Here is a 25,613-nt window from a genome sequence, read left to right as displayed (position 1 = left end):
GTCAAATCTAGGTAAAACCTGAAAGCTAAACTCACAAAGAGTACTTACAGCATCCCAGTAGAAATCTAGGAACAAACGGATAGACTTTCAGCAAAATGCCCAACAGCATGTACCCATGGAAATAAAGGAAGGAGTCCCAAATCCCAAGACCCAGATGGTTTAATACAAAACTCACACAAACTATTAACAGAATCTGCAAATTCAGCATGGTATGCTCATGGTTAGGGTCACATTATCAAATCAGAAACAGCAATGTAAAATTCTAAATCTCTAATACTGACCAATTTCTTAAGGTAAGAGAAATCTTCCACCTGCTTCCTCAGCAACTACACACCAGAGATGCACCACGTAAAAATGAGACCGTTCTTAAACAGCGGCTCATAGAATTAGCATGCCTACAACGGAACTTCCCACGGAAGTCCTTGAAAATGAAACTTTGGGTACAGGATGGAAGTTTCATTCATAATACACGTTTTCTAATACAGTTGTAGGTCTTTGAATCTTTCACATTATTCATTTGAATCTCGGCAGAAAGAACAGAAACGGTTTGCAGCAGAACACTGATTGGGAGGGGGAATAAGCAGTAGCTACATGAGCAGTGTACCAAAAACTGCATCCATTTTGAAATAAAAGGTGCTACACAAAAATGTGGCATAACTACTTCACAGTAATGTTACTCTTTCACGTTATGTAACAAATTAGTTTCAAGTGCAACATCACTAAATCATCTGTTACCACCCTATGCATCATTAAAAACCAATTCCAAAAATAATTTTCCCACAATATTTTCACATTTTCGAAAAAGTTGCTAGACAGATTTGACCTGCTGAAATATAAGGAACTATGTGATTTTTATTGCGCGTAGTAATTACTGGGTGTAATCAACATTGTACTACTTGTAATCGTGAACCATAAGCAAACAACCATTAATGAATAGTTCACTTTTTAACAGGCTACTTGTAATGATGGCCATTGTGTGGTATTTATCAAACCTGATAAATTAGATCACTGGAGACGGATTTTATCAGGTGCAAAATATATTGCAAACAGAAAAAAATCATAAGGGAATGGCCTAGTCTACAACAAAATTCTAAGGGGAGTCGATTGCCAACAAAAAACCTAATCAGACTTGGAATCCCTTAAGGTTTTTGAAGTGACCCTCACTCAAAGATGTCCTACGATGGCATGCTTCATCATCGAGTTGGCACTCAGGCACCTAATGCGACTGAGTGGGCTCAATCTCTTCATGGTGGGAGCACTTCTAAACAGAATTATTAGTGGGATCTTTCAGATGTATGTTAAAATTACCTCCGCTATCCCAATCTAATTTTTTAGTGTATGTGGGAATCGGGGGTAAGGTTAAACGAACTAAGAGATGTGATTGGGGTGAAAGTGATTCCTGACATCGTCTATGTGATTGTGATCTACTTGCTTCAGCCACCTGGACACAGACCGGGTATTGTGGCTTTCCTCTGGACCTTACTGTGACAGATCCCTATGTATATCAGTACACCTGCAGAAACTAGCCTGTATCACTGACTTAACTATTCCTTGGTTTACTGGCCTAGTACCAATAGGATGAAGAAAACACATACAAGACACCATAATAAATTGATACCTCAACAAGTTATTCTGCTATGTGTTCCATACGTCCCTGAAAAATAGATACGTCCTATTGCGTCCTTGAACCTACTTTTAGTAAAGAAGAGCTTTGAAAAACAGTGACATGGGATGTGTTGACTCTTTTCCTTTGCAAATGTTTTGATTCCACACAGGGGAGTCCAATTGATAGAGCGGGAGGAAGAAGTGTGTATTTTTTATGAGAAAATAAACATTCAAGAAATGTTGACAAGAAATGGTGACATCGAGGTCCAAGCGATGGATGAAAAGATTCGGTTTCTGAAGATGAAGCTTGCAGAAGAAAAACGACAAATTGAACAGGCTCGGAAAACACTACCAAACAAAAGAGCATTGGAAGCAGAGCTGGTCTCGCTACTGATTCAGGTGAGTAGTATTTGACAGCTTTAATGATTCACATGTCATTCTCACAGAATAATATTTTTTCTGAGCATTTGTGAAACTTCGAAATGAACTCTACTAATCTTCCAGTTTTATTCACAGTGTAATTGGAATCAAAATGTTAGTAATTTTACATTTTTTTTTCCATGAATCCCTTTTTTTTAACCCAATGAACACAATTCATGTCACGGAAAAGCAGGAAGGAAAATCAAATGTAGACTATTGTCCATTAATGAGGTAAACCTTTGAAAAATTAAATGTAAACAGAAAGATAAAAAAAAACTCACTTACTAATCTGTTTTTCATCATAAGTGCATGAGCTCCACCCCTTTCCCCCACTTTGGTGCCTTCAAATAAGCTGCACCACTAAAGAGAGGCTTTTTCATCAACATAGGTTGTCACCCCTTCCACAGGAACTGTATAGACTGTCTAGATTGAGCGTCAATGTCAGCTTAATGACTTGGAACATTTGATATACACAAATTACAAAAAATGTACTTAATATTCTAAAGCATAGGACAACTGAACTTTACCAGCAGATCCACCCTCTCCTTCATACTTAATTCCTGGTCCGCCCTTCTTTTAATTGTAATAACAAATTAGCACAAGTTTGCACAGAGACAGATTTTCTTCACATAAAACACAACTTGCAGAATAAATTGTAGATGTCTCCTCTCCAAGATTCAGCAATGTTTTCCTGAGCTCAGAAATTTAATTTCTTTTGGTGTAAAATAATTCTGCCACCTTCGTGCCTCACTTGCTTCTTTATGACCTCCCACAAACCGGGTATCGATCTACAAAGGGAATGGTATCTTTCTAGGCTCTTCTCTTTTGTCACTATTTGTTTAAACCAGTTTGCTTTCTTCAAGGAGGTTTGAAACTTTCTTAGTGAGAAATAAAGACTAATAGAAAATTTTGGGTTTCATATTGTTCCTGTGACCACCCTATGTTCTAAAGCTGTCCACTCTTCCAGCCCTTGTTATGGACTGCACCATCACCTCAGCTGTACACTGTTCAAATTCCTTGTAATTAGCCTGAATCGCTTATTCACAACATCTTCATACATCTTCATTTTTTACTAATTGTGAGTGACTCTTTAGCCTGACTGATTCTGGTTCTTTTTTGAAGATTGCAATTCTAGTTTCCACACTGTCCATTTTTATGCATTTCATTTGATTGAGGCTTTGGGTGCTGTTTCCCTTTTAAGAGATCTTTTGTCTTCTTCATGTAGGCTGCTGTTCTCCGCCAGAAACCCTCAGGAAATTGTGAAAGGACAAAAAAACTCCAGATTCCTGGATTCTTGACTACCTGACTAGGGGCCACATTCCTAGATGGATTGGCCAGCTAAAATGCAAGCGGTTTCCTGAACAGCTCCTTTGTCCAGTAGCAGATGTGATTTAGGCATATAGAGATACATTTTTCTGATCTTCTGGTTTGCCCAGCTGAATAAAGACTGTATATGGTTAAGGAGTTGGATAGAATTTTGTTTTTCTGAGGAAGAGGAGGAGCAGTTCTAATTTGTTGGCTTATGTTTACAGACAATGATTGGAAAGTATGGAAGGCCTTATCTGTGGTTCCAGCCCAGTTTTCCATCCAGTTTCGAAGTGTCTTTTGTCTTACTCATCCTATACTACAGATCCATCATGAAAGATCAGCATTTAAAGTGACCTTCATCATGGCATGTGATCAAACCTTTCTGATATCAGCAGTTAGTATCCTTGTTCCTCTTCCCAGTCTAAACCCAGATTATCACTTGGGGAGAATATTGTCGATTACGCTGTAATCCAGCATTTGGCACTTAGCCTCCCCTTTAAGATTTAGTTAATAACGGAGAGGTTTGATATAGGGCTGTATTTTACTTCACCTTATGGCTCAGCCACCGGATAAGGAGGTGATGACTGCATGTTTTAGGGCAATTGGTACTCCTTCCTGAAATGCTATATTCCTAATTCTCCAGTATTGATATTGTTCCTAGGTTCACATGCTTAAATCTCCCCCGGCGTCAGGGTGGGTGTCCCACTGCAGTTATGACAAGCAGTATAATGAAAAACATTGTACAGCATAGTTTTAAAGTGACATTGTTAATCAATCCCATCATTGTAATAAGAGCCAAACTTTACCCAGCCAGAAAGCAGCTCCAAATGCACTCTTCCCCTCAAGGGCCACCATACCTCAGGTTTTTAAGCGCCTGTCTTGGTTAGGGAGCTTCCTTGAGGGCTGCTGATTTTTGATCAGTTTGATCCAACCCTAGATTACCATGTATTGGAAGAAAATTCTGACAGAAAAACTGTCACAGTGTTGTGGTAAACTCAAATTACATTTACTGCCTTCATCCTCATCATATAACAAAGGATTGTAAGATCTGTTGTACCTTCTCAGCAAAGACTCTTAAGGCTAGAGAAACAAGGCTCCTACTTTGGTTACAAAAGAAAATGTCAAAGGAAAATATCCGTTCTCTGGAGGTGAAGATGAGAGAACTTCTTTGCCTCATAAGAAAGCCCATAACAGAAAATATTCAAGGTAAGCCTCCCAGGAACCCTCTAAAAAGATTCATAAGGGCCATGGAAATAGACCTGCAGAAATATCTTCTGCATCAGGCAAGAAAAAGGTAGACAGGAAAATACATCCTTATACCTCAGAAAAATTGGAAAACAGTCCCTTAGTAAAGATGCTTTCTTCTTAGGTTAAAAAAGGCAGGAACAGACCTCTCGCTGATGAAGCTTGTGTTTTTGGAAAAAAAACACCAACAGCAGTCGACAATTATTTTGATGGCGACATCATCAACAACAGCCATGATGATGAAAGCGCTATTGTTGTCAATGGCATTGACCTCTACTTTGAAGTTGACAACACGTTGATGGCCATCTTTTCGACAAAGAGGATACTGTCTCCAAAGATGAAAATTATGTCGACTGTACCAGCGCAGTTGCTTCCTCAGTGGTGCCAGCTACATTCTTTACACTAAGTAAACATCCTTCAACACTATCGGTGACTGCCCTGTTGACTGAGAAGAAAGTAATGCTCATTACAAAAGAAGGGATACCGATTTTGATCATGCCAGAGCACACTTCTCTCAATTGGATCTTGCCTTTGCCTCCACCACTCGTATTAGACATTGAAGAATTGTAGCATGATGGAGCTTTTGGCCCCCCATACAGTCCCACGCAACTTCATGCAAGTGCCTGGACCTTGATGAGGATGACAGTATATATGTGGAATGGTACTTCTCTTTTCGAGACCGCCCTGCGAAGCCCAGAACTGTTGAGGCTTTTAAAGAATAATACATCTATGACACATACAGGGAACAAGAACAGATGATGCATGTACCCACAGCTCTTGTCGCAGATCTATTACATTTGCTGGTGCACTATTGCAGGAGATTTCCAGAGTCGGTACCCCGATAATACCACTACAAGTGACTCCTGGCCCTAAACACACTGTCTCTCCACACTTGCCTCAATTGGTCCACATCTTACATACTCTTTGCTCATGTCCAAAGCAATTACTACCAAAAAAGCTGCTTCCACCAATCGCCATACGTGAGGACTATACAGATGATGAGGAACCCGAGGAGGGTGAGATACCTCAGGACCTTCCTGCAGATGTTGGTACAGAATTGGAAGACAATGTGGCATCACTGTCAACCCCTCCAGCTCCACCAGCCGCTAGTTGACCTTCAGACGGCATAGGAGGATTTCATGCCCTCTTGGAGAGGGTTGCAAAGAGGTTTGATCTGCTTGTTGCAGTGAAACAAGTAGACTGTTTTGTTTCTAATTTTAAAAAAACAGCTTGCAAGTCTGTGAGATCTATAACAATTATTGAACACATTTAGTCAGATGATTTGAAGCAAATGAAGACAGTGGCAGATATAGTGCCTCATCTGGACAAGAAAAATAACATGCCGGAAGGCTCTCTGTCTTGCCTTATACGACACCAGATTTGGTAGTGATTCAACCAGCTCAGAGGCATTCTAGGAAATTGTCCAGGCCTTGTACAGCTCCGCCAGATGAAGAGGAAGACGCGTAGACAATATGGGCAAATTCTTTTCAGCAATGGCTGTATTTGAGTGTCCAGTGGCCCAGGGGAGATATAATAGGCAAATATGGTCAGATCTGAAATTTTATCACTTGACAAGAAAAATAAGACAAGAGCATTTTCCAGGAGGGTGAGAGAACATCCCCTGAGAGAAATGAAACAGTTATGGATGTGGCTACAGTGCTTAATTTGTGCTTGTTGTAACCGGTGCTAAGCACCAACACTCATTTTTGAGGGATGGCGCTTAGTCTTCTGCCTCAAGCATTTAAAGCGAGCTAAAGACACATTTGGTAAAGACTGAGGAAGAGAAACGTGAAAAAGCTTCACAATGGGAGAAAGCAGAAAGCTTTCAAAAGTGAGCTGAAGGGACAGGGAGGGGCTTTAAATGGATTGAAGAGGCCCAAGATGATTTCAGGATCAAGCTGCCTCAGTACTCCCTGTTCGCACATTTAATTGCAGCAGCCGTGTGTTTAAGAGGAAAGCTTTGAGCACTGGCACGTTTTTATTTACAAATTAAGCGCTGTGTAGCTACAACAGGTTTTTGCCAACTAGAAATGGGCTGCAGTCTCAAGGAGATGAGGATGGCTCAGAGCAACCTCCTTTAGGCTGGAGGTCCATGTAGAGATCTTGGATATGCCATACGATGGTGAGGCCTTGTTTGGCAAGCATGTGGACGATTCTCTTCAGTACATCAAGTCTGATACCAGGACTGCAAGATCTTTTAGTATACTGCAGCAGTGACGCTTTCAACCCTTTTGAGGCGTTTGAGGACAAGGGCTATTTTTATCTTGAGAATATTACCAGCCATATAAGTATCAAATATGCTCTCCACTGCAAACAATATTCACAGCATTACAGACAACCACCATCTGCAGCTTACTCCAGACAACCACCACAGTAAAAAGACTATGTAGTCGGGAAAAGGACAGGACTCCTCCAGGCACCAATGACACCTTTCCTGCACTGGTCAAAAACTATTCGCTGCAGCTTGTTGGTGGACGACTTTATAACTACTTAAACAGCTGGAGATCTATCACAACAGATCTGTGGGTGCCTAATATTATTCAGCATAGCTACACTTTAGAATTTGTTCAAAAATCTTGAAATCCACTTCCGAGGAGGTTGCATCATCATCTTCGTCTGTTAAAATTGGAGATTCTTTAACTCTTCAGAATAGAAGATCTAGAGTAGTTTCTACACAATCAAAGAAGCAAGTTTTATTTTGAAGATCATTTTAAGCAAATCAAGATTGGGCCACCAGAGAAAAACACTGGATCTTTGGCAGCTAAACAAATTCCTGAAAACATACAAGCATTTATGGTGGTCCCATTAAGATTTCATGGCATTACTTGATCTCTAGGATGCTTATTTTCATATTCCAGTCCATTAAAAGCATCAAAATATTTAATGTTTGATATGGCCTGTTGTCATAACCAGTTAAAGATTCTCCCCTTTGGCCTCAACTCCACTCCTTGGATTTTTACAAAATCCCTGGACCACATCACAGCTTATCTAAGGAGAAACAGTTAGCAGGTTTTACCATACTTAGATGACTATCATCTGAAAGGACCCTTTTGTACCGTGAAAAACTCTGTGAAGGCATGCCACATATGTTCCAAAATCTAGACGTAACATTAAACAAAACAAAATTTATTTTCTTCAACCCAGCAAGAAGGCAATCTTTCTAGTAGTGATTCTAAACACTATACTGTGTAAGGCTTACCCTGCAGGAGAGAGGATCCAAAGGATAATGACCTTAGCGGCCTCTCTATTGGGAAAAAAAGTTTGCTTCAGTCCTCTTGCATTTCTCTCATTCTCAACTGCCAACTAGGTATGAGGCCGTTTCAAGAGGAAATTTACAGGCAGTGGGCTCAAAGTGTCAGATCTCTTGAAGGCATCATTCAGATCACCCTCCGGATGCGACACACTATGCCATGGTTGACAAACAGAATTTATGGTCAGGTCTAACTTTTTCTAAATCCATCTTCCCAGTTTGTGATGAACACAGACACATATCTTGAAGGATAGGGAGCACATTTACAGGAACTACCAGTCCATGGAAAATAGTCACCCCAGGAAGCACAATTGCATCCCAACCTGTAGTAGCTATGATCAGTGGCCCTAGTGCTTCACTCCTCTCTTCCAAGAAGAAAATGGTTCATCAGTACTCTTTTGTACAGACAATACAACAATAATGTTTTATTTGAATAAGCAAGGCGGAGCAGAGTCACGTCTGTTACGAGAGGCCCAGAAAATACGGTAATGGGTTTTGTATCACCATGTAATGTTGAAGGTGGAACATGTTCCTGGAATGAGCAATCGGAGGGCAGAATGAACAATCAGAGGGTAGAATCTTTAAGCAGACAAACTAAGGACTGCCACGAATGGGAATACGGTCAGTAGCAACTTGGTGTCCTTTTTCAAACCTTGGGGAGTCCACACTTGGATTTGTTTGTGACAAATGTCAATCGCAAGTTTCAATTTGTTTGCCGGCAGATACCCTCGGAGAGGGTCGTGGGGGAGTGCTTTCCAGAAAGCCTGGACAGGGATATCTGGTATCCCCTTCCCCTAATGCCCAAATTGTTGAAAAGAATGGAAGGAAAATCTTGTTACATCATTCTTGAAACTCGGTTGTGGCAAAAACAAGAAAGTATTGGTACACAGAGCTACTTTTCCTTTCAGAACAAAGACACATTCTGTTCAGACCAGTACCAAATCTATTGACAACGAACAAGGGCCAGGTTGTTCACCTGAAGCTGGCTTCTCCCAATTTAGCAGCCTTGCTCTTGAATACAGTGAATTCAGCCATCTAAATATTTCTGAAGATTGCAAAAATATTTTATATGAGGACAGAGCTGCAACGGCAAACATAACTTATAAAGCCTAATTAACTTGATTCTGCATGTGCTGCACTTGAAATGTTATGCATCCATTTTCATCTCTACCTGAACACATTTGCCATACTTATTGCATCTGGCACGTTCAGGGCTCTCTCATAGCTCACTCAAGGTCCACCTAGTGGCAATTCACACATCATATGAGCCACAGCCAAACTGTTGCTATGGTCCTATAGAATACTGACGTAGTTCCTTAAAGGTGTATTAGGACCTAGCCTTTGATTAGGAAACCACCTACATCTTGGCAGCTCAATACAGCCCTCTCCCAGCTGATGAGACCCATTTGAACCTAAACATATATCGGATCTCAAACATCTATCCTTGAAAATTGCTCTATTACTAGCCTTGACCTCTGCAAGGAGGATTAGTGACATTCAAGCTTTTATAATAAGACAACCATACCCACAATTTAAAGAAGACAGAGTTATTTTGAGAACGAACCCTTGTTTGATTTCCAAGGTTCCATCAGACTTTCAGACCTTAACATGACTATTGTTCATAAAAACCTTTTCTGGAATTCTTCTAATGCAACGGGAAAAGCACTTTATACCTTGGATGTGAAGTAGTGCCTCAAATTCTTTCTAGATAGAACTAAAACTTTCAAAATGACCAATCAGCTTCTCATAGCCTACTGACCTAAAAAAAAAGAACATGCACTATCAAAGAATGTCACTGGGGAATCTCAATATATTTCCTTGCAGCCTGGGACGCCATAATTGCTGCTTGCACTGGCTGAGTGGACCCGGACTACATGATGCACGCTGGATTTCTGCTAGGAGGTAGCCTAAATACTGCCACACTTCCCCGCAGTGCAGGACACCATACGTGCTACCTGTGCCAGCTGAGGGGCCCTAGACATCCCTGAAACGTTCCAAGAAGGATTTTAAGGAGTTTACATGAGTGATAGTCCGTGAAGAACTTGTGGAGTTGTAGAAATTTGTCACCAACAAACAGAATTCAAGAAAGTAATCAATACAGCTGGGAAAAACAAGGGAATTGTTGCTACTAAAAGTCCATGGAATGGCGTGAGTGGAAAAAGAGCAAAACCCTCTAAGTGAAAGCCCAGGTTTACAGGTTTCTAGCTCAAATCCTCCTTCTTGGGCTTGATATCTGCAATGTTTCGGGTAAGGATATTAAGCTTCTCTGTGAATATATTCTCTAGAAGATCATGAGCCTTCACAAAGCGCACCAGACTGCTGTTATTGAAAACTTCAAAGTATGGGACTGATTAATCCATACAAGACAGTCAGTCAGCATTCTCCAAATTGCATAGGGGCTCAAATCGATTTCGAGTTGGGAAGCAATGAGAACCCGGAGACCCTATGTCACCTCTTGGAAAACTTGGATGTGGGATTTCAATCATGGGTAAAAAAGGACCTATAAAAGAAGCCCCGAGGAATCACCTGGATCATGGTGCAATGGTATTTTATCTACTATATGTGATCTGTTGAAGTTTACAACTGTACAATAACCCTAAAATATCATAGGCCTGCACCAACCCAGGCTAACCTTCTGAGCATGTTTATATATTGGAACAAGGAGAATCTCCTGTTGGTTCTGAAATCTGAAATCAAGCCAATGTACAACTTTATTTTTCAACTGGCAATAGTTTTCTAGTGAACTAGATCTAAGCTGAGGAACATTAGCCTATACTAAGCCAAACAGCATAGCCTCAGGTGGTAAATCCAGTGCTCTAGAAAGAGGAAGGTTAACAGATAGCGGCTGCAACCCACCTCCGGTCACATGGGCAACGTGATTAATATCTAAATCAGGCCCTCAGTTGTCTTAAGAAACCCATTCAACGTAGAATCTAGATGATTTATCAATACTAATCAGAAAATAGGTTTTGCATCACCTCCCAAACACTTGGCCGACCTTGATTTAATTGCAGATTTAGTTGTAAGCTCAGTTCACTTTTTTATTTTCTTTATAAATGAAGGGTTAATGGGCCTATAAAGACTGTCTGATGGACAGCCGCTTCAATAGTCAGCAAATTCCCACCAGTCTGCAAAGGATCAGGACAACATGACATAGGCTCTGATGGACGGTCAGGGATAGCTGTTTGTTTGTTTATGCTCACATGCATATCATCATGGGTATTAAACCCTAACTCCACTTCAGCTGTTGAGATTTCATCATCAGTGGCTCCGATAGCAGAGGTAAGAAGTGTCAGGATGTAAAGTATATTATAGGCTTGCTTAGAACCACTGCTAATAGAGGCATTACTCAGTGGAGAAATTTTCCTCTTGGTTTTCTTGCTGGAAGAAAATGGCCCACGTAGTGGTGGCTCAGCCCAACCTTTTAATGGTGCTGACTGGCAAAGACGGGCCCGTCTCCTCCCATATAGGAGCATACCTAATTTTTACTTAAACAAATAGCCTTTTCACTCGTACTGATAAATCTGAGGTATGGTGGCCTTTGAGGGGAGGAGTTCTTCTGAAGCTGGTTTCTGACGGGCTAAAGTTTGGTTCTTATTTAAGTACATGGGAATTGGTTAACAGTGTCACTCATTTAAACTATGCTGTACAATGCTTTTCATTCTACTGCTTGTTAAAATTGCTGTGGGACTCCCACGTCAACAATGGGAAGATTCAAGCGTGTGAATATAGGAAAGTAATCAATACCGGAAGATTCTGTAGACATATTTGTGGCTTTTACCTACTAACTATTTTAAACATAATTTCAAGGCGTATTGCAGAGGATGAGGACAAGGTAGTTTGTATGATTCGATTTATACAATCTAATGATTGTTGGGTGATTTTATGTTTAATACATAGCAACAAAGTGAAATGTGTGTGTTATTTGTCATATGAGGTTAGATTTATCTAATGTTAGAACTTGGTGGTGACTGGATCAGTGTCATTTATAGTAATATGTAAAACTGCATAATCATGAGAAGGTACACTTTATTCTTTGCGTCAATGCAGGTTGTGTTCTCTTCTGTCCAGTTGCTTGCTATACAATCATGTATGAAAATACAACCCTCACAAAGGTAAAAACAAATGCTTCATTTATCCCTTTCAGGAACGACAGAAGGATTTCTGACAGGCGTAAATGGTTTTGCTACTTAGCTATTCCCTGCCATCAGTGCATAGAATGACTCGGCAGTTAACCCAACACTCGAGGTGGGGAATGGGCAGAAGGCGTGGGTTGGTGAGTTTTTGTCAGTTCACAAACTCTGATCTAACTGGCTCCTTCTACCGAAGAGCTGGAGGAAATCCTCGCAGGGGTGAGAAGGGGAATAAGTTTCTTCAAATGAAAATGTTTTCTTGTGAAGAAACACAAAAGAAAATGATGAAAACGTGCATTTCAACTCCTGGCTGCATTCTCTCAATGTACGATTACTCATCGAGGACGATTGATACCCAGGGTATATATATGTCACATGATATTTCCTATATATCATGCCTGGAAATATGTGCCTGGTGCAGCATAAGTAGCATACTACTCGGTCTGTATGTGAATTGCAAACATCATTGTAAAAGTGCCTTCAGACAGAGGTGGAAATATACACATATACTTTTACTCTTTTTTTTTTTGTGAACTGGGCCTATAATCTAGTGCATTGTCTGAGTGTGTGTGGGTTCACTTTATATTCTTTGTCATGTGCGTGTGAGCGGATCGGTGTGGATGTCACTGTGGAATGTGCTAGTGATTGGGTCAATACAGAGGATGCAGAGATAGAGGAAATTGGCTTTCCTGTTCGGGCATCATGAACATCAGAAGTGGGGCGGCAAAGGAGGCGTTATTCCCTACGCTCAGCAACTTTCAGGGCCCTGGGTTTGTGCTGCAAAACGTATGTACTGATTTTTAAGCAAGCCTATCTTTTTTTATTAATGATGAGGTAGCTGACGTGGCTGTACAGGTAGATAGCCCTAGATGCTGATCCTGCTGTATTTTGTCTTTACTTGGAGGATATTTTTAACTTAGAAACAAATGTTTCTTAGCTGTTTGGTCCCGCGTGAAATTTTTAACCTGAGCCCTGCAAACACCTGACATGCCTGTTGAGTATTATTACAACTATCGCTGTATCTTGTATTTGAGTACATAAATATTTTGAACCTCCGCTCAAGGTCTATCCTCAAAACACAACATTGACAGTGTGATTTAAGTGAATTAGGTGCTGCATCAATTGACTTAAAAAGCAAAATTGTATTCCATCGCTGACCCGTTTGTACAGAATCTGTTCTGTGCTTGCAGTGCAGACAGGGGATGTTTTACAAGCCCTCTGTCTACACTAGTTGAGCAGTCATTCACCTGTGTAAGTTCGGTTCTGACGGGCCACTTGCAGTTGACAAATGCACTCTTCTAATGACTCTGCGTGGCTGGAACAAGTGACTACTGACGTGATACTAGCAACGGTATCAGGTCTAGAGGCCAGATGTAGCAAAGGGTTTTACCCATTTACCCATTCTGTGTCTATGGGAAAATGTGTTCGTACATATGGCCCTAGGTTTCTTGACAGGTTTTTGAGAAAAGTGAGTTGGAGATGAGACGGTATTTTATTTAACTTTACTTCAACTCAGATTGGAATTTCAGAGACAAGTCAGTCATCTATTATTGTTGTTCAGCACTAATATAGTGTTGTGAGACTCTTGACAAAATAACAAGATTGCTGGGTTTTGGGCAGCAGCACCACCCATAATGGGGGCCTGAGCCCGATCCCAAATCGTGTGGCAGCTCTCAGCCTAACCCTTCCGGCCAGCTAGCAGCACCTCACAGGTGCAGTAGATAAAAGTGATTTCTGGCAGCTCATCGCATGACACTCTTGGACTCCTCTGGAAAGTCGTGGTGGAAACAGATCGTGCCCTGTTCTCTCAGTTACACAAGTCTCATACATGTAATGACAAGCAGAGGCATTTCTTGGTTCAATAGGATTTATTCAAACATATGCATCTTACCTAAAAAGGCATGAAGTGCGATTATAAGCAGGATGAAACCAGACACTATTAAAATGGTGACCAAGAAAGTGAAACAGAGAAACAGTCCCACCATATTTGTCACAATAGCATTACCAATATTCCTACACACTCTACTAAGATTCCGACATGAGAGCAAATAGTAGTGATAGCCCTAATCTGCCCATCTAGTTCCCGGAGTGTAGCAGGAGCCCCATACCTGTGTGGAAGGTAGAACGGTTGGTGAGTCTACTGGAAATAATCCTCTGATGACAGAAGAGGAAGCGCCAAGTTTCTGCTGAAACTGCAAAGGCGACATGCAGCATAAGATGGCGATTTGACTGGAATGTTTCCCCTAAGAATACTAAGGTAGTCTGATGTTTTATAATAAACATGGTGTTATTCTAGGAACTGCCCTGGCGTGACAACACATCCCTTTCAGTGTAAGTTAGACAGTGTACTTTCTGGACCGGCAATACCTGGGAACCTGTCCTATATAGCCTTGATGCGATCACAGAATGAAATGTCGTGCAAAGCAATGAATTACAAAGTTCTACATAGAAGGACAAAAGATAAGAATATTAAAACATCACCACTAAAATGGTGCCTCAATAAAATAATAAAAAAATAAAATGCCATGTGACTCGGCAAAGGGTCACAGGCCTCAGCCCTAAATTAAAATAGGCAAAAATAAGTGTACATGCCTAACGACTAACCTCACAACAATAGTACTCAGTTGGCTCCTTTCTGTTGTTCTGAAGTACTTTCCTGTGTGCTACACTGTTTGAAAGAGGGTAGTCTGCAAGCTGCCTGGAGAGAACCTACATTTCTTAGTGGTCAGTTTGTGGTTGGGAGTGTGGTTTTACACCAACTTCTGTAGTGAGTTAGTTAAGAGTCTTCATTCTCACTGAGGCGGGCTGTTCTCTGTATGGGCACATCATAGTGTTTATATATTGTCAATTTATGTCCTTTGGGCCGTCTGCAGGTGCTCATGAACTTTAGTTCTGTATTGCATGGTCTTCCGAGGTGAGCGAGATGAGGTGTCAAGATGGCTAAAGGAAGGACTAGTCCTTCCAGCTTTTTATATAGAAGTGTATTATGTTTTGAAGCTGCCCGTCTGAGCACATCTGACTGGGTGCACGCATTTGGTTTGGGGTTGTGAAAGTCACATTTCCTTGAGCGTAGACATGGTGTTATTACCACTGTAACAATGATAACTAAGGAGGGGAAATATTGGCAGATGCTGCAGATACTAGTGCAAGCCTTTTTTAATGTTTTGATAAAAATAAAGACTAAAACCTGTGAGTCTGGTCAAAATAAAGGAAGGACTTAAACCTATGAATCTGGTCAAGGTTTCCTTCCTTCCAATCTTTACATGTGTGGAAATAAAAGTAGGATTGTATCTTGTGCTGGGCGTTTTGTCCATGCATGTGTCACTGTAGGTTCTTTTTTGCTAGAGGTTGTTGCCAAGGATTGCGTCTAGCCAGAAGCAATTGCATTGTAGTAACTCTTCGGTCCAAAGAAGAATGGATGCTATGAACTAGTCATGTCATTTATCATATAAAAGTATATGGTTCATACATTGTCATCCGTCAGTGACCATGGTCTAACTGTTAAGTCATTTGACCGGTTGTTGAGGGGAAGGGGATCTCTCACTCTCCTTGGTCTCAGTTGTGTTCCATTCTCTGACCTTGATCCTCTCACCTGCTCTGGTTTTCGGATCCATGTCCATGCTCCTCTTGGGAATACGTGTTATTACTCGAATCTAAATCAAAACCTCCTGCTTCCATGGAAGTGAAATAATATTCAAGAATTAGAAGTCTTTTATGTGACAGCGATGCCCGAATTCTGACCGAATATTAACATTTAGCAGGTATTATTTGAATTTGTCACTATGGAAACAAAGTAGCGGAGTACATAGAACATCTAATCTGGAAGGCCTGCCTACGGGGCATGCACATATGGTCCCTGGATGTGTATGTGTAAGGAATGGGATTCCCCACAGGACTCTCTTTGTAATGAGCCTAAACACAAACTTGTGGACCGGGAAGCCAGCTGCATTTTCCATCCTATGTGTAACCTGTTGTGTCCCTGCCAAGTTCCTTTTGCCAGAAATGTTCCGGTAAAATAGAGATAAACCACAAATATGATATATGGGATAAAGTACCCCTGACTTACATCCTAAGGGTCTAGCAAATCAGTGTTTTATGCCAGGATGACATGAAAATGTCAATGCAGTGTTATACGCCTCTGTAACATGTACCCGGGGCAACTGGAAAAACATGACTGTTTGGTCGCAGCATTTTCCATAATAAATGAATTTGTAGCAGTCACCACCTTCGTAATTACCCAGCTTTTATTAAACAAATGTATTCCTAGTCGAAAAGGATCAAACATTATTACTTTATTAGTTACTTCAGCAGTGCACTCAAACGTCAGAAGAATTACAGATATGTTGCATCTCTTTTAAGGTCCCATATTTTGAATGAAACGGTTTTCTTAGTGAGACATGTTGATAATAAATATGAAATATTCTGCAGAGCTTCTTTTATAATGGAAAGAGGTACCAAATAATTTCTATAGCATTTACCTTTCTTTGTCGCATAAGTTACCCACCCTGCTTCACAATTTGGTTTTGCACTGACTGTAATCCTGCATATAACAGGACACTATGAAAGCTAATTAGCACAACTCAGATTGTACAAAGGTCAGTCGTTTTTTACATTACCTAGACAAGACAAGACAGATTGCTCCTCTGGTACTAGGCCTTCTAGAGCCGATTTTCAGTAAGTTTAGGATACCATTCTCTATTAGACACCTAAGGTGATCCTGAAACAGAAGCTTAAAGCAAAAAAAAAAAAAATCCAACTCAAGGATTTTTTTGTTGCATCAATGGCTAAAAAGAGATTTAATACTAATAGTTCCTCCTTTTGAGTCCCCTTGAGAAGTGTAGCAGGATGTCAAAATTCTGCTAACATAATTTGGGTGTCCGGCGACGGGATGATGTTTCCTTATGTAAGTCTATGGCTCAGATTTGAAGTTTTTGCTTAAGAAAACACTCAAAGTATCACAAAACTGTAGAAGAGGGTATGGTTACACCAGATAGTAGCACTGTCGCAGTCGTGGACTTGTCCACTGCTGATGTTTGCCGTGACCTTTCTCCGACATGCACTTTAGGGCTTAGGCTTAGGCTTACTTCTTAGTCACAAAAAGCATAGGAGAGAGATATTAAATCTTCCATTTAATGGCTGTATTTTGCTGGGCTCTGAGGCTAGCAAGGAAATTCAGAAGAGGAAGTCAGAATTTTAGACCTTAAATGTTACGGATGGAGAAAAAAAGGTGTATCTTAAGATCTACATTAAAGATTATGAAAAGGACAAGCAATACATATACATGTCATGTTGCTAAACCCAACTTCAAAATCAATGGCAGCTGCTTTTGCAAAGTGGGAAGCAGAGGAGCAGCTTTAGGGGGCATGTGTGGGGTGTTACACCCCCCCACCCCCAAAAAATACTATGTATAGTAGTTGGACACCATTGTGTTCCATCTGGTATAATAAAGTGTCTGCCAGATTTCACCTGGGAATTTTACATGGCTACCCTCTCAAAAACATGTACTTTTTAATATGTAGTGTTTTAAGTGCCCCTAACAATTCGCCTCCTCTATCTTTTCACTGCCCTCCTCATGTCTTGCTTCTCATATAATGTGTTTTAAAAAGATACCCCTGCGTGACTGCTGGGGATCTCAAGCTCAAACCCTCCATCCATCTCCCCAATATAAATTACCAAGCTACGCCTCTGGTGGGAAGCTTTCTCAAGACAGAAGCAAAAACGAGCAGCCATCAGTTTCTACAGAAAGAGCTCCTGAAAAATTATACTCCTGTCCCCCTGCCTCCCCCAAACAGCCTTCCTGTTATGGCAGTAAATTACAAAGTGCACCCTCAATACAGAATTCACTCACTGTGATCGGATGTCATCCCTGAGAATTTTCTTTAAATGTGCTTTCTTGGTAGCAGTTTTCTTTGATGGTGTAAGAAATTGGGTTGTTGGTTGGCTGGGGGGTGTGAGCCTCTGTCAAGCAGCAACCACAATCCTTGTCAGGATGAGACACAAGCCAATGCTAAATTAATCTTTGCTCAACCCTCTGGTAGCTTGGCACAGGCAGTCAGGCTTAACTTGGAGGCAATGAATGCTTAAAGTACTTGTGCACCACTTCAAACAGTAATAAAGTGAAAAACACCAAACAAAGAGGATCCCACACCATATTTGACAAATAGAGCTAATAAATAAAACAAAACCCAAATGACACAAATTCATCAGTAGAACTGGAGATATGCATTTTTTAAGATTTTAGTGAAAATAGTGCTAAAAGCACAACGTGCCAACTGTGGAAATCTGGTCGCACTGGGCTGGAAAAGAGTTAGATGTTCAGGTCAACCGCCATATAGTGGAGGCCAGCTACAGGGACACAGTTAGGCCCGCTGAACAAAGGACCTTAAATCCTGGTTTGCAGAGCGTTGTGAGGATCTGCATCGAAGATGCGTTGGGCAGCCAAAGCAATATGTGGGTTCCGAGGTACAGGGAAGCTATGAATTGAGGTCCTGCGTCATCGTCGAAGATTCTGGGCCTGATTCTAACTTTGGAGGACGGTGTTAAACCGTCCCAAAAGTGGCGGATATACCACCTACCGTATTACGAGTCCATTATATCCTATGGAACTCATAATACGGTAGGTGGTATATCCGCCACTTTTGGGACGGTTTAACACCGTCCTCCAAAGTTAGAATCAGGCCCTCTGTTCAGCAGGGCTTGCGATGTGCAGTCTGGCGTTGAGGATGCTCCGTGCAGTTAGGTCTATGTGTTGGTTCTGAGTAGCGGCTATGCTGTGATCGTCATTGAGGCTCCCATTGATGAGGAATGCGAGGGTGAAAGGAATTTTCATTTACAAGTACCTAGATGATAGGCTTGTTAAAGCGTCTTCGCAACAGAGACTGTTACATGATCTACAGATTTCTCTTGGGACAGGTCTTCATCATAATGCCAAGCTGTAATCTTTGAATCCAGAGCAGTGTATTCATATTTGGGTGTGGACCTAGATATGAGAAAAGGAAGGGTGTCTCCTTCACAGGAGAGGTTTCTTGATATTCAACAGAAATGACTATTTCAATGGCTCAGTCTCCATCAGTCAGAGAATTCCCTTCTTCTCTGGGCTACAAGGCACAATGCATTACTGTTAATGAATGCCTGGTTACACATTTTTATGAGTTTCTAGAGGATCAGTGGTATCAGAGGTCTGGAAATTCAAACAGCATTCTCCAAATGTTTGCAAAGGTCTTCATTCTTTTCAATTGTGGATGGTCCTGTGATCAAAGAGGTTTGATCAGTGAAGCAAAAACCTATCACATCAGTATCTTGAATTTGGGGCAGGCCCACCTGTCTTAGTCTTTCCATCTGATCGTATCCTCCAGCTCCATTCTTCTGCAGGCAGATATAAATCTTTACCTATATAAGGCAACTAGGTATCAAGAAGGGAATGCTCTGATCCTTCTGCTTCCCAAAGTGATAGCTATAACTCTGCAATTTTAGGATGATCCTTATATCTACAGACTACCCATGTCAGTTATAGTATTTGGGCCATATTTAGACATTCATTAGTCCCCCACACATGCCTGATCTTCTGTTCAGGATATTGGGAATGATATCCCATTGCAGCCTGCCATCTCTGAATATCTCCTGGCTTCAGACTGGATTCATAATGATCCCTCCCAAAGGTGGAGAGGGTGCATTGTTCACAAGCCCTCTGCTGATGGTGCAAAACCTAAGAATTTTAGGGACTGTGACTCTGCATTGAGAATGGCTATAGAGCTATGAGGCCTGCACTTCGGGGATCCACAATCTCCTTTACCCAGATTTCATGGCCACTGTCTAAGAGGCACATGAGACCTTTATCCAAGTTAAAAAGAAATTTCTTTTGAATGGGATTGATTATGCAGTGATATATGCAACAACACTCAAGATCCACTTTAAGTGGAAAATCCCCTTTTCCTTGACTTCAAATAGCAATGACTTTTATAAACAAGGAAACTGGCCAGGGTTTTCTGAGGTCCAAGAAAACTTTGTGGAACATAGTTGACATGAAATAAAGGAGAATCTAAACATACCTTGGGTTGATAGCACAAGAATGATTCTGAATTGGGATCACTTTTGAGGGCAGGCTTGCTTGCTGTGCTCTGACTCTGTACTACACAGAATTCTGTATTGGTTGGATTTGGGGGAAGAAAATTAGATTATTGGAAAGAACTATGTAGCAGCAATTTTGCTATAAAATGTCTTATTCTTTTCAGAACGCCATGTGAACCAAACTTTGAGGGTACATGGGTGTGGGGGATTGGTGAGGCTTTTCATTCTGGTTGGCTACTGGGCACCTTTGAGCAAAATTTCCTCCAGGACTGCACACGGTTCCTTTTTTTCTTATCTCCTTTTGTTGTGTTTTTCTAAGGCATGTTTTCTGGGACTCCAATGCTGGCTGCCTTATTCCTTTTCCCTCTCAATTGTGTTGGTGTCTCAGAAGTCTCTGGGACACCAGCACAGGCTCCCCTTGCAATCCTGGCACTGCTCTCCTGCTAAACCTAGCATGAGAGCAGTGCCAGGATTGATCTGAGGAGCTTGGTCTGCCGCTTAGACACTACATGGGAGTCTGTGCAGTTTCTCCAGCCCAGCTGTGTAACACAGTTGTGCTGGAGAAACCTAAGGGTGCATGTGTATTTGGCCGGCCTAAGATGGCCGGCCAAACGCACATGCGCACTTAAGTGCACTCCGCTCCCCTTCCCCTCTCCCCCCCCTCCCATGGCCCAGCCTGCGCCTCCTTGTATATGCTGCTGGCTGAGCCAGCAGCTGAAAAATAAAACAATATTAAAGTATTGTTTTATTTTTCAAATGCTGGCTTAGCCAGGGGGGCAGTGCTCCTTCATTGCAAAGGAGCCGTGCTTGCTCACCACTAGGGATCTCAATGATGGGGTTTCACTGTGGGTTTGCAATGGTATTGTAGGAGTTTTCACTTATGGTATTCTTGGTGCATGGACTCCCGAATACTAACTGGAACCACACATTGCAGGGAAACAAATACTAGTGCAGCAGATAATTCATGTTGCAGCATGTGTATCTATCCCACATTCTCCTGGTCACCCGCAACTATTCACGCCTACATCTGATAGACCAGGGTCCACAGGCCGTCTCTGAACCAGTTTTTATCACATGGAATGTTAAGAGCCTAAATGGCCAGAAAAAAAGATAGACTAGTGCTTGCATATTTGAAGCTTCATCATGTGGATTTTGCATATTTACAGGAAATGCATATCTGATAGGGGATTTTCAAGAGCTTTGGCCACAGATAGATATTTCTCCTCTTATAACTCCTTAACCAGTGGTGTGGCCATACTTATTAGAAAAAGGAACAAGGGTTTTAATGCCTTAGACAACTCACTGATCTGGATGGCTGATACTTGATTCTGCAATGGGATATAGGTGACACGAAAAGGCTCCTTGTCAAAACTTATGGCCCCAATGTTGGTAGCCCAAACCTCTTTCATCAAGTTGCGTCACTGATTATACTCTTGATGATAGGTAGTTTAATTTGGGGTAGAGATTTTATCAAGATTCTAGATAGACAATTGGACAGATCCACTGTAGGGAAGAGCAGTTGGACTCAATCCTCTATGACTTCCAGGGATATTTTGCACCTATATGAAATGATGGATGAGTGGTGGCACTTATTACCCTCATCAAGAGACTACACATTGCTCATTGATTCATGAAGGCTCATCCGGCATTGATTATTGGTTAGTGTTGTAGAACGTCTGCACTTACACTGTGGGTGTAGAATGCCATTTGTTCACTCTTTCAGGCCACTTGCCTGTGGTCCTCAGTCTTGAGTGCCCCAAGCGGAAAGGGCATGTAGACCCTGAAGGTTTCTGTCTTATGCACTCCTGGACAGGGTGTATAGAGAAGAAATATGCAAGAATATTGAAGAATACTTTAAGCACAATGTGGGTTCAGTGTCAACATATACTTGTTTTTTTTAGAAGCCTTCAAGAGGTGTGTCAATCTCCAAACAAATGGGTTTTTAATCAATTAGAATTGCACTTCAAATATTGGAAGGGAAATACAGCTCCTTGATACACAATACTCCAAAAACCAGGACACCACAATAGCTCACAATATCCACACACCATTGCTTGAATTTAGGGAGGAGGCTGGGAGAGAGGTCAACTATCTCAGGAAACATGCTATTGTGAGACAATATGGAGAGGGTGATCTACCTAACAGAATTTTGACCCAGTTGCTAAATCGCAGGAAGGCTACAGGGATGTTGTAGAAATAACGGATGGGGCAGGCACATGGTTCACTTGTTTACCTGATCAACAGACATTTTGATTCAGTTCACTGAATAATATGCTACCATCTACATGGCAGATCAGGGAGAGGAGCATTTACAACAATATCTCAATAGTGTTGTTGGGGGCACGCAAGAGAGAACCATTGAACAAACCTCAAGCTGTTAAAGAAGGAAAAGGGGCAATTAAGTAATTGCCACGGATAAGGTCACTGGGTTGGATGATTTATCCAGCACACTTAATAAGCAGTATTTAGATCTATTGGCCCCATATCTACTAGAGTACTGTTTACGAGGCATGCTTGTCTAGAGTGCTACCTCCATCACTTTGCGAAGCTACACTATCTCTCCTCTTGAAGCTAGATAAGAACCTCCCCCCAGTGTGCCTCTTACAGGCCTATTTCATTAATTAATTTACATACTAGAATTATAGCTGAGACGCTTTCCGAGCGACTTACTCCACTCGTGAAATGGCTGGTGTCCACTGAACATTTCCAATCATTCCTTTTAGGTCCGCATCGAATAACTGACTCGTTTTCTTCTTCCTGGTCCATCAGATAAGACTCCCACCTTCCAGCACTGGCAATACTTTCAGATTCCCAAAGGGCACTTGACTCCCAACTGGGAATACTTATTTGCGGCTTTATGTGAGATGGGCCTGGAGAAGGCCTTGGAGAATGGGTAGCTCTATTATACAATCTACTCACTTTGAGGAATAGAATAAATATCCACCTTATTCCCGAATATAAAAACCGTAGGGGGAAAAGGCAGGGTTATCCAGTATCCCCTTTTTTAAATTTGGTCTTGCAATGGAACCCTTTCTAAGTATCATTAAAGAAAGATTTTCCCCAAGTGGGATTGATTTAGCAGGTGGGAGTTTCATTATTTCTATGTATGCATACAAAATTGTTGTATACATTAAAAATCCATAACTAGCTCATCCCCTCATGAGAGAATTAATCAGAGTTGAAGAGGCTTTGGGCCTCCAAATTACTGAAACAAATCTGTTATGATTTGTTTGACTGATGCTATTTTCAGGCGGCCCTCACTTAATTTTACTTTACTGTGGAGGGAGGAGGACGTCAGATATTTAGGAATAACAATCTACAGATATCCCTTGCTAGTACTTAAAAAAAAAAAAAAATGTGGTCCGTGGCTGGTGAAATCGTAGTAGAGGACCGCTAGGTGGCAGAGTTTGCCATTAGCCAGGGCAGGTAGAATGCCAGTCCTGAAGATGGTGTCCCTGCCACAACTGTTAAATCTGTTCTTTCACATTGCCATCCTTTTGAAAAGAGACATTTTTAAGAAAATAAGGAAGACTCTATTGACATTTATTTGGGTTGGTAAATAGCTGGATATTAAATGGGAAATTCTAATGCAACCATATTCGAGGTGGGCATGTTATTACAAATCTAGAACCATAATATTTAACTTGAAAATATTTTTTTATATTTCGATTGAGACATGACATAAAATCACTTTACTCCGTCTTTTCTTGGAAGCCATACTCTCTTAAAACATTGGGTTGCATTATTCCTATGAATGCCTCACGTGGGTTAGTAATACAAATGTGCACAGTGATTGAGCTGAAACCAATAGACCTGAAAGCCAGGGACCGGTAGGTAGTGGCTCTTGGAGAGAAAGTCACAGAAAATGTATGGTCTTATTGTTGTCAGCAGACAAACCAAATATCTTTTAACAGTAGGTACCGGCTGATACACTATAAAGTTTTACATCAAATTTACTACGCACCAGCCAGACCTACAGCTATAGGCCTGGAAGTAGATTTCCCTTGCAGTAGAAGTGAGCATAACTCAGAAGATTTTATGCAGATGGCTTGGCTGTGTTATCAAATAGCTGAATATCGGTTCAAAGTATTTCTAGTTAAACAAAATGGTTACAGAATAAGTGGGACCTTCTCAGACACTTATTCGAATGGGATATGTGAAGCTGATTTTGAAAGCGAAAAGGAGATTTGTGGTCATGGCTAGCCCACTAGCTATATTTTGAATGACCATTAGATGGGTAGGGGGGCTTCTGCTGTCTGAATGGATAATGGATCTGATATACTGCCAACACTGTCAAGGGCATTGATGCTGAGACACTAACAACAACAACTCGCCCAAAGTACATTTGGGGTCCTTTGAAGCACTGGTTAAGTCATGAGACTGGGGATGGGAGTGCTTTTGGAGTCATCACATGCAGTTTACAGTTATGTGCTGCTGCATGTCTCAAATACGGATTGTTTGAGTGAGGGAGCTGTGTTCTTTCAAGATATGCCTGTGACATCTGTGGAGAGTTGGGCAAAGTAATAGACTATGGAGAAGGCATGGAGTGATTTGAACTCCCCAACACTATGTATTATATTCTGTTGGGAATTGAGCTCATGCTGCTGAAATACTATGAATGTTTATTGTGGAAACAATATGGTAATAACCTGAGTTCTGTCTATTTTGCTACAGTTCTCATGTACTGTTTGTTGGTTTGGTGTTCAAACGTGCCCAAAAAAGCATTAGTACTTAATGAATGGTGCACCAACACCTATTTTGCACCCTGTCAAATGTCCACCAGATATTACACCTCCATTGCCAATGGTGGCGTAGCAGCCTTGGCACTAGTGGAAAGAGCCCAGGGTTATTCACAGAGTTACTGCCTGGCCACAACATGGCTAATTTTGATGCAGAGAACTATCTATCTAAATAGGGTCCTTTTCTGCACCACCTTCCATTTTTTCACTCCAGAGAATCCTGCAAAGAGCTGATCATCCACACAATGGTCTTTTGTACAGTCAGTGTAAAGCTCAATGCCTTTTGGGGTTGAGCCAATGGTCTCTCTCATCCTTCTTCAAAGGGAGAGGAGTGGAAAACAATGTTGGCAGAGTAATAGAATAGCCAACATGGAAAGCTGTTAATACTTGTGGTAAGAAGGCCACTTGTGTGCTCAGCACTAACCCCAGACAGAAGGTGGAATGAGGAAGACTGTTTTGAGCTTCAGCAGTCTCAGTCAGCAACTCTGTATTGGCTCAAAAGGTGAGCACATAATATATGCCAACACTAACCTCCCATTCTAGCATGACACATGGCGTTGGGAGAAACAAGTGAGTAGCTTGCATTGGGTCAAACTATGTGCACATGAGAAACGTCAACACTAAGTTGAAGTCCCATTGCGGCATGACAAATGACTTTGGGCGAAACAAGTGATACAGACATTTAATAAAACATATTGCAGCAGGTGGTTTAAATAGAAATGGATGATTAGATAAATACAGAAAGGCCAAAAGGGGCGAAAGATAAACCTTAACTGTGCCCACTGAAAGGCCTTGCTGTGCAACGATAACACAAACAACAAAAACACAGTTCTGGCCTGCAGTGGG

The 25,613-nt window shown here is 41.3% G+C and overlaps 1 protein-coding gene across 1 annotated transcript in view; it reads left to right on the top strand.

Annotated features, from left to right (window-relative positions):
* Window positions 1-25,613, top strand: part of CCDC146 (coiled-coil domain containing 146) — an 897,036-nt gene that overhangs the window by 655,609 nt on the left and 215,814 nt on the right. Inside the window, exon 15 of the mRNA XM_069229681.1 lies at window positions 1,776-2,004. Within this exon, the coding sequence (XP_069085782.1) occupies window positions 1,776-2,004 (229 nt within the window). The remainder of the gene's footprint in view (window positions 1-1,775; window positions 2,005-25,613) is intronic.

This window comes from Pleurodeles waltl, chromosome 4_1, assembly GCF_031143425.1.
Source record: "Pleurodeles waltl isolate 20211129_DDA chromosome 4_1, aPleWal1.hap1.20221129, whole genome shotgun sequence".
In the NCBI taxonomy this organism is placed as follows: Eukaryota; Metazoa; Chordata; class Amphibia; order Caudata; family Salamandridae; genus Pleurodeles; species Pleurodeles waltl.
The sequence above is the reverse complement of the archived record's forward strand: the minus strand, read 5'-3'. Positions and strand labels throughout refer to the sequence as shown.